The sequence below is a fragment of the Oryzias latipes genome, chromosome 4, assembly GCF_053564925.1.
Source record: "Oryzias latipes strain Hd-rR chromosome 4, Olatipes_Hd-rR_3.1".
Lineage (NCBI taxonomy): Eukaryota > Metazoa > Chordata > Actinopteri > Beloniformes > Adrianichthyidae > Oryzias > Oryzias latipes.
Genome location: NC_136240.1, coordinates 8,756,374 through 8,771,945, shown reverse-complemented (window position 1 = coordinate 8,771,945; position 15,572 = coordinate 8,756,374). Strand labels below are relative to the sequence as shown.

General features: G+C 44.1%; 3 protein-coding genes across 6 annotated transcripts in view; 1 reads left to right on the top strand and 2 right to left on the bottom strand.

Annotated features, from left to right (window-relative positions):
- Positions 1-3,526, top strand: part of wwc3 (WWC family member 3) — a 46,145-nt gene extending 42,619 nt beyond the window's left edge. For all 3 annotated transcript variants that reach the window (XM_078945706.1, XM_023954080.2, XM_011473820.4), the window contains exons 20-23: positions 962-1,054; positions 1,154-1,384; positions 1,451-1,578; positions 2,835-3,526. In XM_078945706.1, coding sequence (XP_078801832.1) covers positions 962-1,054; positions 1,154-1,384; positions 1,451-1,578; positions 2,835-2,901 — 519 coding nt within the window. In that variant the 3' untranslated portion in view covers positions 2,902-3,526. The remainder of the gene's footprint in view (positions 1-961; positions 1,055-1,153; positions 1,385-1,450; positions 1,579-2,834) is intronic.
- A 606-nt stretch (positions 3,527-4,132) lies between these two features.
- On the bottom strand, positions 4,133-9,305 carry traf3ip2l (TRAF3 interacting protein 2-like). Of its 2 annotated transcripts, XM_004067663.5 has the most exons (10): positions 8,991-9,305; positions 7,602-7,697; positions 6,594-7,192; positions 6,481-6,523; positions 6,340-6,404; positions 5,193-5,290; positions 5,041-5,109; positions 4,831-4,947; positions 4,682-4,756; positions 4,133-4,603 (listed from the first exon to the last, which is right to left on the bottom strand). In XM_004067663.5, the coding sequence occupies exons 2-10, from the start codon at positions 7,640-7,642 to the stop codon at positions 4,457-4,459; spliced, it is 1,254 nt and encodes a 417-aa protein (XP_004067711.2). In that variant the 5' UTR covers positions 7,643-7,697; positions 8,991-9,305; the 3' UTR covers positions 4,133-4,456. The 2 variants fall into 2 exon arrangements, with proteins under 2 accessions (XP_004067711.2, XP_078801841.1); XM_078945715.1 differs by lacking the exon at positions 7,602-7,697 and having other exon boundaries at positions 8,991-9,233.
- A 4,375-nt stretch (positions 9,306-13,680) lies between these two features.
- The window catches only part of chd1l (chromodomain helicase DNA binding protein 1-like), a 30,752-nt gene continuing 28,860 nt past the window's right edge, over positions 13,681-15,572 (bottom strand). Inside the window, exons 23-25 of the mRNA XM_078945707.1 lie at positions 15,306-15,554; positions 15,125-15,209; positions 13,681-13,955 (exon numbers count right to left, since the gene is read on the bottom strand). Coding sequence (XP_078801833.1) covers positions 13,836-13,955; positions 15,125-15,209; positions 15,306-15,554 — 454 coding nt within the window. The 3' untranslated portion in view covers positions 13,681-13,835. The remainder of the gene's footprint in view (positions 13,956-15,124; positions 15,210-15,305; positions 15,555-15,572) is intronic.

Genomic DNA, 15,572 nt, shown 5'->3' with positions numbered 1-15,572 from the left:
TTGTTTTTTCAACATGTTTTTCATCTTGAGCCAAAACTTCCACCAGTGTGACTCAGAGAGAAATTCCTGCTACTGAACAGTGAAGTTTTCCAGATTCTTTGTTTTTCTTCCAGATCATCAAGTGTAAATGAAATATGTGTCCAAACTAGAATGAATGTCACATCCATTCACATTTTCGTTTCCTAAAGTTCAGCCCACTGTTGTTTTTCCACATCCAAAGAATCCAAAGGAACATTCTTAGAACATTCTAGAACACTGGATGGTCACATGACTTTTCTAAATTCAAAGTGTTTCCACTCATTGGACTGGAACGATGGACTGGTCAGTTTCTGCTGACATCACATGTGTGTTGTCTGCTGTGATTGGTCGTTTTTACCTTACATACAAATAAACCTACCATGACTCAATCTAAACGGTATTTTCCACTATTGATCAAATTTATTTATTTCATGTTATGTTGGTTTTAGTTGATTCAATGAACAACTTGTCTAAGACAGATCGATCAGGCTGGGTATTAATTAAGTCAGTTATTGGTCACACACCTACGTTTTGTTTTGGGTAAATTAACTATTTTTTGTCATTTTCATGCACTTAAACTACCCAGTTGAGGAAGGTAAAGGCATTCTGGAAGGTCATCTTCTTCCTCAGTGACAAAACAAAGATTATTTCTTGATGATGGGACAGAAAGAACTTCAGATCTCAGAGTACAAGTCGGTTTAATGTGTTTCCATTTTTCATTTCAGTTTGATTATGTGAAGCTTCAAACAGCCACTCCATTCATTTTTGGATTTATTGTAAAAACACACACATGTTAAAAACACCAAAAACACCATTTTTATTGGAGTGGGTCTTTAGGGATGTTGGTCAGACGTAGGTCTGCTGGCAGAGCAGATGGATCGTGCTCCACCCATGTTGGTGCCGCTCTTCTTCTTCTCAGTGCTGCTTTTTGCCATCCTTTCAGTTGTACCGCAGCGACAGCGATAGCTCGACTTTACCAAAGAAATCCCCGTTTGTCAGGAACACGCTGGAAAGGAGAACGCTGCGCTTTAAGCAGGTACAGTTTCCAAAATACTTCTTTATCCTCAGCCTTAAAAGCAGTGTCAGTTTTTTATGTAAAGTGTTTTTAATTTTGGTGTTTTGTGTGTGACAACAGGAGCCATATCGTTCCTCCTTGGCCGAGCAGCCGACGCGGACCTCCCTGGACCTGGAGCTGGATCTTCAGGCCTGTAGGACCCGTCAGAGGCAGCTGATGGAGGAACTGAGCACGCTCAGAGAATTGAAGGTGCGCCTGGAGGAGCCGCAGTCCAGCGAGACCTCTGAGCTTCCCCACTGGGCCCTGAGGGATGATCGCTTCCGCTGCCTGCTCCGAGAGGCCCAGAGACAGGTGAGGAGGGAGGAGAAGCTGCCCCCACTGCTCACACAGCAGCAGCTGACTGTATTATCTCTGCAGGTGAGCCAGAGCAAGCAGGAACAGCGGCAGGAGGAAGCAGCCGAGAGGAGGCTGAGGAAGGCATCTAAAGAGGTTCTGCAGATGAGGGGGCAGAGCCAGAAGGAGCCCCTACCGGTGCAAACCTTCAGGTAAGCTTTTCTCTGTGGACTTCTGGTAGAATATTGTTCTGCATGTTCAGAGCAAAATCAACATAGGTGCGCCCTCATCGTGGCAAGTTTATGGCAAAACTAGCACAGTTGCACATTTGTGGGGGCAGGTTCAGGGGCAGCCATTAACACAGGTGCGCCGTTATGGGGGGGTGGTTATTGTAAAACCAACACAGGTGTGTCATTATGGGGGCATGTTTATGGCAAAATCAACACAGGTGTGTCTTTATGGGGGCATGTTTATGGCAAAATCAACACCGGTGTCTTTATGGGGACATGTAAATTGTAAAATCAACACCGGTGTGCCTTTTTCTAGGAGGTTCCAGGGCAATATCAATTAGGGTGTTCCGTGCATGGGACATGTTCAGGGCAAAATTAATATGGGTGCGCCTTCATGGGGCATGTTTATGGCAAAATCAACACCAGTGTGCCTTTCTGGGGACATGGTAATTGTAAAATCAACACCGGTGGGCCTTTTTCTAGGAAGTTTCAGGGCAATATCAACTAGGGTGTTCCGTGCATGGGACATGTTCAGGGCAAAATTAATATGGGTGCCCCTTCATGGGGCATGTTTAAGGGCAAAATCAACACCAGCACCCTTGCAGGGGCAGAAGATCAAAGAATAACACCATAAACTTCTTGATGGTTCCAGGGGTTAAAATCTGGAGCACACTGATGCTTTAACAGCAAAAGCCATACAGAACCAAAACACATCTCAAATGTAACCAAAACTTCATGGTTTTTTTTTTAATGGAGGCTGTGGTAGAGGTAGAGTGGTCTGCCTCTGACCGCCGAATGGTATGGTCCGTTTTTAGCATCTCCCACTCAGTATGTGAGTGTGCATGAATGTTTCAAAATTTTTAACAAAAAAAGTTGGAAATATTTTCCTGTAAAGAAATATCTTCTTTTCTCCAACATAATTTAACCAAAGGACATTTTGTAAAAAAAATAAAAAAAAATTATCAAACCCTTTTTAAATTTAGAAGAAAATAAAGTTATGAACTTTTTTTAGTGTAATTGTATATGTTCCTAAAGAATGAATCTAAAGTGGCATCAGGGGGGCACATTCATGACGGTCAGAAGTTCCTGCAGCTTTCAGTTCTCCCCCTCTCATTGGTTTGACCTATTTAGCCCACATGCATGTGTTGAGTCAGCGGCATGCAGATTCCACAAAGCCGTCGCAGCTCAAAGCCTTCGATTCCACCAAATAACCCCCCTCAACTGTTGTTGGTCCACAGAGAGAAGATCGCGTTCTTTACGAGACCTCGGTTCAACATACCTTCTCTGCCAGCCGACGACGTATGAGGACACCGCCCCACCCTCCCCCAATGTGACTCAACATGAAGTATTTAAGATTTCTGAGCTTGTGAAGTACAAAGTTTCTTCTACCAGAGACCCCCCCGACCCAGCTGATGGTGACACACTATTCGGCGTGAAGAGACATGGTCACTGACAACAGCTCTAACTTTCTGATGGGGAGGGGCCAGACGACCACTTTCAAGCTCGGCCTCTTTGCTCCTCCCACTTTCCCGTTTTGTTCATGCAAAAGGCCGGAAGATGGGAACAAAAAGTCTGTTTTGGACAAGTGTCACTGTACTGTAACTTATTTTATAGTACTTTTTCCTTGAAGGAAATAAAACCGCTCCCTGCTTTTTAAATGTATTTTGTAGCTTTGAACAAATAGCACTTCAGTGTTTTTACATTCAGTCAAATGGAATTATTGTTTCTGTTACTTAAACCTCCAGAGTTATTTACATCCAGTGTAATCCACTTTGAGCTACAGATGTCTTTATGTTGTTCCTATGATATTAAAATTAATATTATTTCCTGTACTTTTCAAAATATGGTTAAATTGATGTATTCTGACTTTTTAATGTCTGTATGAACATTGCAGTGTTACATCCTGTCAAGATAAATCCATTACTCTGCATGTGAGCGGCGCTTTTTGTCTCAGGTGCAGAACTCGCTGCTGCTGCGGCGCCGCGTTGGGATGAATGAGGCGCCCTGTTGCGCAGATGCTTTCTGTTAAGAAGCTTACGAGACATTTTTCTCACCAACCACAAGTGGCTCTGTTGACCCCATTCGAGTACAAATGTTCAGATTCTCATGAAGCACTACCACATGCTTATCTCTAGAGGACTTCCTGTTGAAGATCTCTGCATGAACCAGGGGACGGGTTCAAGTGCTGCCCTGCTTTCCTGCATTCCGATCCGCCATGCAACCTCGAGAAGATTTTTTTTAAGCAACAATTCTGCTGCGTTGCCTCCCACTGAGGGTCATGGCAAAATTATTCAAATATATGTGGAAAAAACACGACTGTCATGGATTTCTCCATGACAACACAAAAGTTTTACCCCCCTTCCCCCGTAAAGTGGCAGCTCTGCTGCACACAAACATGTCAGCATGTTGGGGTTTTTTTGTACCTACACAAATGCTCTGCTCTGCCCTGGGGGGAAAACAAATGCACGTCCCTGCATGTTTGGAATCAACTTTTCTGTAGATGTTTCTGAGAGAAAGACTGATCTGACTAACAAACTCCTGCAGCAGCTTTTAATCCAAACAGCGCATTGGAATTCATTTACAGATGAACAACATGGCGTTCTTCTGAGGACAGATTTACAAAAACACAAAGAAAACAGCTGATACATTTTTTTTTGGGAAGTGCCATAAAAATCCAGTAAGGGAAACAAACAAATCTGTGTCCAGTTCAGAGGCTGCCAGCAGCTCAAACGATTGATGCTGTTGCTGTACGCCTGTGAATAACCCTGAAAGCACCAGTGCGCTCCGCAGGATGCCCATGAAACCCCGCGCACGGAGCGCACTCATCAGGAGGAGCGCTTTGCTCCTCCTCCACTTGCCTCTAAATGGGGATGGAGACGATGGTGGGGAGCTCCCCGACGGGCGGCGGGTTGTACTTCTCCACCCTCATCAACCGCCGTAGAATGTCGTCGCGGTCGCGCGGCCACGCGTAGACGTGCGTGTTCTGTAGCCAGTTGGGGACGTGACACTGGTGAGGAAGAGGAGAGGAGAGGGTGAGAGTTGGAGCTGATGGGGGGTGGGGGGGGGGGGGGGTGCAGGCACCAACCTTTTTGGCTCCTGGGAACAGAATGGGGATGAAGCGGAAGTTTTTGCTCCCATTCTGAATGAACTCGCTCTGGAGCTGAAAGCACAGTAGAGTGAGGAGGAGGAGGAGGAGGAGCACTTAGAGGGAGTGTGAGTAGGCTTGGGTCTGACCTGTTTGTGGATGTACACCGTGTTCAGCATCCTCTCATCATTCTCCAGCTCAAAGGGGGAGGCGGTCACCGTCTCGTAGTACTTGGGGCTGATGATGATGATGATCAGGTATTCTTTCTGATAAAGATCACATGATCACTAGCCAGAGCCCCCTTCAGCTCTCCAACATCCAATCAGGTGCTTCCCTGCCTGTGACGTGCAGACGCTTACCTCGCTCAGGTACCGCTCCATGAAGTCGATCTTGCTGATGCTCCTGAACTGCTGCTCGAAAATGTCAATCTGTGCAGAAACCGGATGTCAATAAAAAAAGACGTCTACCTTCAGGGAAAAGGCCCCGAACTCAGAGCCGCGGACGCACGTACATGAGTGTCAAAGCCGTTGTGTCGCAACAAAGCCACAAAGTTGATGATCTCGTTGACGTGCTTGTCGTTGTCCGCCTCGTAAGTCACGAAGACCCTCCCTAAGATGAGACAAAAAGTGAGCAGGTTCAAATCCCAGCACTGGGACGGATGCATCAGGTTTTTGCAGTAAGTCACTCAGAACACAGCAGAACCATCAAACTCTTACAGATAAAGAACTATCAAATCTATTTTCTGTTTTTAAACTTAAGTAACGGTGTTTCATCCAAACACCTGACTTGTACTTTTTGTGTTCTAGAAAACCTTTGTTCTAATTGTTTTGGTTTTTTTTTGGTCCTCTTATTGTTTCAAATTGACATCCTTTTGAGACACAGCATCTCTGTTTTCTCTGTGCAAGTCAGGTTGATGTGTTGGTTTTCACTGAGGAAAGTTGAGGGCCAGTCCTTCTGTTGAGGCGTGAACCCTCCATGATCTCTGTGTGCATCATGGAGGGTGTGTTTAGGCATCTTTGTATCCAAAGAGAAGAAAACAGTCCGCTCAGAAAGCCTCATTCAGTCATGATCTGATCATGATCAGTCTCCAGGCCTCCAGGCCAACATCCTGCAGGTTTTCCAGAAATCCTGCTTCTTCTGCTGCTGATTACATGGATCAGGTGTGCTTAGGAAATAAGGAGCTTCAGCAGCAGGTTAGTTGGAAAACATGTAGGAGATCGGCTCTCGAGGCCTGGAGTTTGAGGCCTGTGATCTGAGGGAAACCATCTAAACTTAAGGAGCAGACGTTTACAGATCATCTCTTCAGTTTCTTTCACTGGCTTCCACTTCCCTAAAAAAAAACTATATTGTTAGTAATATGTATGACAACACTGTAAAATTCTCTCATGCCACATGTGAGATTAACCCTTGTGCTATCCTAGGCACTTTAACATTGGGAGTTGGGTCATCTAGACCCACTAGACAGTACTCTGAACCTTTTTTCTTCAATGATTTGTGACCTTCACTGGTGTCCATGGATTACATGAAATCTTTCCACCTTTGTCATGGTAGGAATAACATGTCAATGTAAGGGTGGGGTCATCTAAGATAGCACAAGGGGTTAAAGAATATATTTGGAAAACCAGCAGCAGTGATGGATTCCATCCATCTGCACTTACGCTGCTCCAGAGACAGCGGCATGCTGTACGCCGGGTGTCGCCTTTTTGCTGGAGAGCTGCGGCCGCTGCACAGAGGAAAGCCAGCTTTACCCTCAGGGTAAAATATCAAAGGAGTATATGTAAGGTGAGCCAGCTACTCACATCTGCGTGAATTCTGGGTCTGGAAGTCTGCAATCCCCATGATCTTTAAAAAAAAAATCCTCTGTGAGTTTTTATCCCAGACTGTGGCTTTTCTGACTGTGACTGTGACTTACAGAGTTGGCTGTGGGCTGGATGCTGCAGAGGCCTCCGGCTGAAGGCGTCAGCGGGATGCTGGGGACAGCAGACGGGTCCATGCGGATGGTAGGAGTATGGAGAGAAGGTGTGGTGATATAGCTCTGCTGACGGTGGGTTGGAGCGCAGCGACATGGGCTGCTCAAAGCTGCTCATGCTGCCGCCGTGCGGCTCGGGGAGGGAGACCGACTTGTACTTGGAGAAGCAGCTCTTTTCTGAGCAGCTGAAGTCATCCTTCTGGTGTAGGTAGGACGGCAGGCTGTTGGGGTACCCTGAGCCGCTACTGGCAAAGCTCGGGTGGAGCAGCCTGACCTGGCTAGGGAAGGGCGTGGGCTGGCAGAAGCCGGACGGTAAGCTGTGGCGGAGCTGCGATGAGAAGAGGCTGGAGGCGGTGGGATGGGGCGCGGGGTCCTGCTCCTCCATCCACCTGTGTCTGCCCAGCGCGGGGCCTTCAGAGGTCGCTCTGTGGTTTGGGAGGTTAGGGGCGCAGTTCAGTTTGTGGACGCTGCTGGTTTCTCGTTCCTCCGTGTTCATGGTCTCATCATCCTCTTCGGGCGTGTTCAGATAGCTGCTGACAAAACTGTGGGCGGGCCATCAGAAAAAAAAACATCATTGTTCTCATGCAGTTTGTGGAAATGAAAGGTTTCTCAGAAGAAGTCAGACAAGAAAACCTAACAAGCATCTTTAGAGAAGATTTGCCCCTTCTATCTTTATGGGAGGAAGTAAACATGACTGCACAGAAATGGGGGGAGGGGGGGGGTCATAACCTCAAAGTGAACTTTTATCTCTAAAATGAGGTCTTTTCACAGAGGTGTTGGGTTTTTCACGCTCGTTTTCTCTCCTTTCTCAGCTTTCAGTTCACTGCGCCGCTTATATCACCCCTTATCAAACAGAAAGTGGCTGTTTTTAGTGTTTGCTCTGAAAAGGCAAGCATGCATCTGCTGGCACTTCCTCTTTGCTAACTTTTCTTTTTTTTTGGACGACCTCACCTATTCGGAGCGGAGGTTGGACAGGCGGAGGCAGGCAGCATCACTGGGCCTTCTCCTCTGCTCGTCCATGTGTCCGTCAGGCTGCACCCAGAGATTCTGGATTTCAGTTGGAGACCAGAGGAGACAGACTCACTCTTTTGTTGTTGTTTTTTTTTCAAAAAATAACATCCCACACTTGTGCCTTTGATTCTGTCGAAGGCCGATCAGTACATGACGAAATGTTTCCAACACAGGGGACTTTTTTTTTTTTTTTTTGAAAGGTTAGGTGGTAACCACTGAGGAGATGTAAATTAGGTCTCAAGTAAACAAAAACTTTCATATTAATATTGTTATTCCTTTGATTTACTTTGCTGTTCTTTTAAGCTTATAAACAACCAGAAAATATGTATGACAGTTCTTATGTTATATTTTACATCTAAGGAGCGTTTTCTTCCATCTAAAGTCCCCTTTGAAACTGATAACAGGTTTCTGTCACAAACTTTCAGTTTTTCCACTTTCATTTGGGCTTTTATTTTATTTAAAAAAAAATTATAATTAAGTTAAGCCGAAAAAGCTGCAGGAAAAACCTTCAAAATGCGTCATTTAATGATGACTCTGGTAACAAAGAAAATGTGACTCATGAAAATGAGTTTAGAATTACATTTGGTAAAAATTTCTCAAATACAAGCAAAGAAAAAGGAAAAAACCAGAAAAACTTCAATTTTCCAACTACATTTGTTTTGTTTTGCAGGGTTTCTGGTCCCAGTAGGACAAGCATCGGTCTGAAGTGTATAATGGAAAAATGATCACAAATAATAGGAAAAGTGTTGATCCATGTGACAGACTGTTTACTCAAATAAAAGTCAAAAGTATGACGCAATTAGACCTAAAATTCTCTCCTTATGCAACATGTGTATATATGTCATGTGTGTGTGACCCAAAATAAAATAAGTATTTAACCAAAAGTTGACATAAGATAAAGTAACTAAAGTAAGTAAGAAAAGTGAGTTTAAACACAGTTTGTGCTGAATCAGACAAAAGAAAACGAATATTTTGACATTCAAAACATAAATTACAGTCAAGTTTGTCCTCATCAAAATATGTATTGAAATTGGGCTAAAATATAAGACTTTTAAAACAAAAGCATGCGTCAGTAACTGTACTTTTTTTTTCTAGTAAAAGTAACTCGTTACTTTCCACCTGTGTTCAAAAAATTTGGTTGAATTTCCAACCGGCCTGACTTTCCTGGAACTGAGGTCGCGCTTTGCGCAGACGCTGACCCAGATCGTCGTGTTTTTTTATTTCCCTCACAGAAACTCTTCCTCTCTGAAGACTCTCGGGCTGCTGAGACCTTCAGCTCAGCACATTTCTCAGACACACACAGGTCTAAAGCAGCATCGCTACTCCTACCGTCGCTTCTTTCAGCCTCCGCCGCGCACAACCCGTCTCCGTTTACGCGGAAAAGTCCAAAGTTTGGCACAAAAGCTGCGCTGATGATCCTTTGAGCCGCAGTCCCCTCATGACAGATGAAAGACGTCTTCTCGACGCTTCACCTCCTCGGGTTTTTTCTTCCTTTCTTTCTTTGGGTGCTCAGCTCTGAGCAGCACCGCCCCGCAACAGAACAACTCCACCTTCGCAAGTCTTTCCTGTTTCTCTGTGCGTACATCATGTGATGGGTGTGTGTCGGAATGCACTGCACTTCTGCTGCCTCAGGACGCTCCTGTCCTGAACACAGGTGTAAGACATTCAGCAGTTCAACCAGCAAAACTCTGCTTTATATAAACATATTTTAAAGAAGAAAAAAAATCTCAGTGACCCAATTATACATATGCTGTCAGAATGAAATCATAAAAGTACACCTGTTCTTCAGGAATTAGAAAACTTTAAGCTGGAACTCTTGAGAAACTTTCCTGAAAACTCACATTTTTCACTATTTTATGCAAGTTTCCCATAATGAACACAGTCTTTGAATTCTCCGTGTGTCAGTGGTGAAGTGGCAGACATTTAAAAAAAAAGACAAAAATCCACAAAACAAAAAAAAAGACAATTTCACTAAACAATGAAGTAGAGATGTCACTGGTGTCAAACACGGAGGGGGGAGTTTTGTGCCTTTGCTGGGTCATGATTACTTTCAAAATGTGATGCACCATGACTTACAGAAGAAATCATGACCTTCGGTTGTGTGACCTGCTGTCCGGATTCAACAATGGGCCCAAATTGAGCCACAATGTTCAGTCAAAAGGTCTGAAAATTCACTTTAAAGTTAATTATTCAGTTTTGGTTCTGACCTTTCAATGCAATTGGACTTTTTGGACTTTAAATCCTCCACCTTCCCCATTTCTACTACCTGTAACTTTACCGTTCCACTTGAGTTCCTCTCATTCACACACTGATACTGTGTCTTGCTGCAGCTGACCTTCAATTCCTTTCCTTATAGAGCAAACCTCCACCTCTCTAACTGTTCCTCCAACTGCTCTCAGTAAACATCACAGTGTCATCTGCAAACAGTATGATCCACGGAGATTCCTGTCAAACTCAATCTGTCAGTCTGTCAATCACCACAGCAAACAAGAAGGAGCTGCAGTCCCATCTCCACCTTGATCTACAGCAACAGCAACGTCACCCGTCTCATCCATTTTCAGAATATCTCTAATCAGTCTCCCTGATCACTTTATCTGTACCTGTCCAATCATCGGGAAGAACATCCTGATCTCCCAAAGTCTGTTTTAACTCATCCCTAAAAGCCTCACAGCACAATAATACTTTTCAAATTCCAGTACCTGCCTTCTTTATCTTTCTCACCACGTTCTTATGCTGTCTGGCTTTCCCACAATTATCTGATTACAATGTATGCAAGAGATGTAATCTGTCAAATGTTTCCGTGTGCTCCTCTTTTTTCTGGAAAAATGTCTTCTCCGCATCAATTTTCATTCTTTTACCAAAGCCTACAATCATCTGTTCTGCATTCCTGTCCTGAACACCCAACTCCTCCTTCAGGGTCACTCCTCCTCCAATCCTTTTTGTTCTATTTCCATCTGGTCTCTTGAACACACAGGGTATCCACCTTTCTTCTTTCCATCATGCCAACCAACACTAGCTTTCCTGTCAAAGCCCCTTCCCTCCTTCCGTTCCCTTTCCCGCTGTCTTCCTCCACTCCAAATTGTGGAGAATCGGCTTTGTTTAAATCTTCTTTGAAGGTAAACAGTTTTGCTAAAGTCGACTTCAGCAGTTGGGTAAATATTGATTCATTTAGGGTCAAATGTTGTAAATTAGCCATAACTATGTTTCCGCTTAGCGGTCCAATCCGGTCTGGTCCGATTTAGAATGCTCCAGGCAATCCAGGTGAGCGTTTCCACTCAAAGTTGGACCGTCACGGTGCATGCTGGGTGAAGCTAATAACAAAAACAATAAAGATCATCAAGCAGCTCATTTTCTCCTGCTTGACTTTTGATTCTTTGTATATACAATAACAGGAAAAGAACTCAACTAAGTCTGGGGCCATGGTTCTTGAGAGAAAGAAAGGTAGTTTGCCCTCTGTGTGGGTGAAGTGCTCCTGCCCCAGGTGGAGGAGTTTAAATATCCTGACCTGGGGTTTGTTCACAAGTAAGGGGCAATTGGAAATTGAAGCAGCGTCCATTGTCATGCAGTTGTCGTACTGGTCTGTTGTGGTGAAGAGACCTGAGCCAGAAAGCAAAGCTCTCAATTTACCATTACTCACCTATGGTCATGAGCTCCGGATCATGACTAAAAGAACGAAGTCCCAAATACAAGCAGTTGAAATGGGCTTCCTCTGTAGGGTGGCTGGGTGCTCCCTTAGTCCTTGTGCTATCCTATGACCCCACCCTTACATTGACGTGTTAATAAAAGTGTTGATAAAGGTGGAAAGATTTCATGTAATCCAACTTTGGTTAGACTGCTGCTACTAGAAAATGGATGGATGGCGTAACCCTTGTGCTATCTTTGGCACTTTAACATTGGGAGTTGGGTCATCTAGACCCACTAGACAGTGCTCTGAACCTTTTTTCTTCAATGATTTGTGATCTTCACTGGTGTCCATGGATTACATGAAATCTTTCCACCTTTATCCACCTTTGTCATGGTAGGGAGAACACGTCGGTGTAAGGGTGGGGCCATAGGATAGCACAAGGGATAATGTTGTTTGAGAGAAGATTGCAGAGAGGAATGCAGCCACTTTCTTGGAGCTTTCTGCCAATCAACGGGTTTCAACAGTAGCTCCGCCCTAACTGGTCCATTTCAGTTTTCTATGGACCTACAATGGAAACGTTCTAAATACCATTCCGGACCGTAATGCTCAGTGGAAACAAGGCTTCTAACATCCTAAAAGTTTTAATCCATACACACCACCACAGCACTAAAGTACACTGAAGTACACTCAAGTACATGGCCAAAGGTTTTAAGAATGACACAAAAATTAGTTTTCACAGTTTGCTGCTAAACTGCTTTAGATCTTTGTTTCAGTTGTTTCTGTGATGTACTGAAATATAACTACAAGCACTTCATACGTTTCAAAGGCTTTTATCGACAATTGCATGACATTTATGCAAAGAGACAGTATTTGCAGTGTTGGCTCTTCTTTTTCAGCACCTCTGCAGTTCGACTGGGCGTGCTCTTAATCAACTTCTGGCCCAAATCCTGACTGATAGCAACCCATTCTTTAACAATCACTTCTTAGTGTTTGTCAGAATTAGTAGGTTTTTGTTTGTCCACCCGCCTCTTGAGGATTGACCACAAGTTCGCACTGAGATTAAGATCTGGGGAGTGTCCAGACCATGGACCCAAAGTATCAACGTTTTGGTCCCTGAGCCATTTAGATCTCACTTTTGTCCTTATGGCACAGTGCTCCATCATGCTAGAAAATAAATTTTTAGTCACCAAACTGTAGTTGGAAGAAGTTGGAGGGGGGTTTTGGTACCGTTCTTTATTCATGGATGTGTTTTGGGGCAAAATTGTGAGTGAGCCCACTCCCTTGGATGAGAAGCAACCACACATGAATGGTCTCGGGATGCTTTACTGTTGCCCTGACACAGGACTGATGGTAGCGCTCACCTTTTCTTCTCCGGACAAGCCTTTTTTCAGATGCCCCAAACAATCTGAAAGAGGCTTCATCAGAGAATATGACATTGCCCCAGTCCTCTGCAGTCCACTCCCCATACTTTTTGCAGAAGGTCAATCTGTCCCTAATGTTATTTTTTTGGAGAGAAGTGGCTTCTTTGCTGCCCTTCTTGACACCCGGCCGTCTTCCAAAAGTCTTGGCCTCACTGTGCTTGCAGATGCACTCACACCTGCCTGCTGCCATTCCTGAGCAAGCTCTGCACTGGTGGCACTCCGATCCCACAGCTGAATCCTCTTTAAGAGACCATCCTGGTGCTTGCTGGACTTTCTTGGACGCCCTGAAGCCTTCTTAACCCTTGTGCTATCAGCCTTACATTGACGTGTTCTCCCTACCATGACAAAGGTGGATAAAGGTGGAAAGATTTCATGTAATCCATGGACACCAGTGAAGATCACAAATCATTGAAGAAAAAAGGTTCAGAGCACTGTCTAATGGGTCTAGATGACCCAACTCCCAATGTTAAAGTGCCTAGGATAGCACAAAGGTTATCAAGAATTGAACCTCTCTCCTTGAAGTTCTTGATGATCCTATACATTGTTGGTTTAGGTGCAATCTTAGTTGCTACAGTATTCTAGCCTGTGAAGCCATTTGATGGCTACATGCGTTTCTTTGCAGGTCACCATGGTTACCAATGGTAGAACACTGATTCCAAGCATCACCCTCCTTTTAACAAGTCAAGTCTGCTTTTCTAACCCAATCAGCCTAACAGAATGATCTCCAGCCTTATGCGCGTCAATATTCTCACCTGAGTTAACAAGACGATTACTGAAATGAACTCAGCAGGTCCTAAACATGACAGTAATGAAATGCAGTGGACAGTTTTTTTTCGGGATAAAGTTAATTTTCATGGCAATTGGATTTCATGGCAAATTTCATGGCAAAATGGACTATGAAATTCATCTGATGACTCATCATAATATTCTAGAGTATATGCAAATTGCTATTATAAAAACTTAAGCAACAACCTTTCCAATTTCCAATATTTATGGAATTCTCAAAACTTTTGCCACGACTGTACAATTTATTCCCTCATAATAACACCTAAACACTTCAACAGATCAGCTTTAATATGATTTAGCACTTAGTTCATCCAGGCTTGGAACATGATTTAAAATGAGCCTTTAAAGTTGATGCAGGAACTGGGCAGTGTTGACTTTTCTCTGTTTGGAGAAGCAGCACTCCAGCCAGGCCTTCTGCACAGGAACAGCCGCTGGGTACCGACCCCTCAGATCCTGGAGCTCCTGGTTCACAAAGGTTTGGTTGATAAAAAAGGATTTTTTTTATCGTATGTTTGGTTTGACATATTTGCACATTATAATTTAGACAATTCAGAATAAGACATTGACGGAGCAGAGTTGTACAACATGGACAAAAGCTTCATTGTCTCCACCTCTTGGTGCATTTGTGTCTTGTGAGATTTTGTGATTTGTTCCAGTTGTTATCTGTCTTTCACTTTTCCAGTTTCAGGCTTCTGATTGATGTAAATAGACTTCACTGCTGCTGTCAGAATCGCCTGCAGGAGGTCATTGTTGGATCTTCTTCCATGGAGTTTGATATGAGGCCCAGCAGAACCACTGCTCTAGAGCAGCATCAATCCCTTCTGTCCTGCTCGAGTCTGCCACATTCAGTGAAGTTCTAAAGATGACTTGATCATTTAGTTGTCTAAAATATTTCCAGTCACCGCCACATGTGGAGTTAGCATCCCTCCTCTAGCCAGTGTTTGTTCCAAAACCATCTTTAAAACCCAAAGTCTCAGTACCTTCATGATGTCTTTTTGCATTTCCCCCACGCTCCTTTAGACCACATTCTGGTAAGTGTTGGATTATTACTTATTTTCCAAAAAGGCCCCATATTTTTGTAGAGCTTTGAATTGACTGATGGAGAGCTCCTGCCTGGACGCTCAGCTCCTCCCATCATATTTCCTCTCTTCACTCTTCCCTCCATGACTTTATTCTGTACTTTTAACAGCTCGACTTGCCTTTAAGATCAAATACTGTAGTTTGTATGGTCACTTCCTGGTCCACAGCACGGTCTCAAAGGCTTTTTTCAGCTTTCAGCTTTTTCACACTCAGAGCTTCCTTCAATGTCTTTAGCTCTACTCTCAGCACTCGTATGATTACTTTCCTCAGTGAGGAGAGAGTTTTGGCTTTAATTTTGTTTGTATTTGGGGGGGCGAGCAGCTTCAAGTATCTGGACTCTGAGCTGAGGAGGTTCTGTGTTTTAAACGGAGACAAGCTTTATCTCCAGAGATTTGATGTCGTTAATACCTATTCAGCTGTCTGGGACCTCACATTATTTTGCATCTCCATGTCATTAGACATTATGACTAAGGGAGATGCTGGAATAGCTGGAAAACTCTCCTCTGTGAATCCTTCATAAAAAAGTGTCCTGCTGGGAGCAGGATACAAACCTGTGTGTGGATGTTGTTCTCCACCTCTGCTACAATGTGGGTGACGTTGTCGCTCAGGACGTCCTCTTCATCTCCATCATATGTGTTTTGAAGTTAAGGAGTCGTTTTGACGCTGACATATTTGACATATTAGGCTTTTGAAGGCGTTTCAGAAACACAGAAAGCTGTGAAAGGATATGTGATAAGGTAGCGAGCCATACTTTTTCTTTCTGATGCAGGAATATTGTAGAAAAACACACGGACTCCGTGCATGAAGCCCGGCAGCTCTGTGCCGCCCTTCACTTGAGCTTTGCTTTCTGCTACGCCCACGTCGCTCCCCCCATCTGAGCTGGTTGATGCCTGTTTGGGGTCTACCGTTGACGCTCCCGCCGCTGCTGCCGCTGCTGTCTGAGGTGCCATTGTTTTCCTGTCCACTTTCTTGTAATAGTATCTGGGAGTTCTGTTAAGG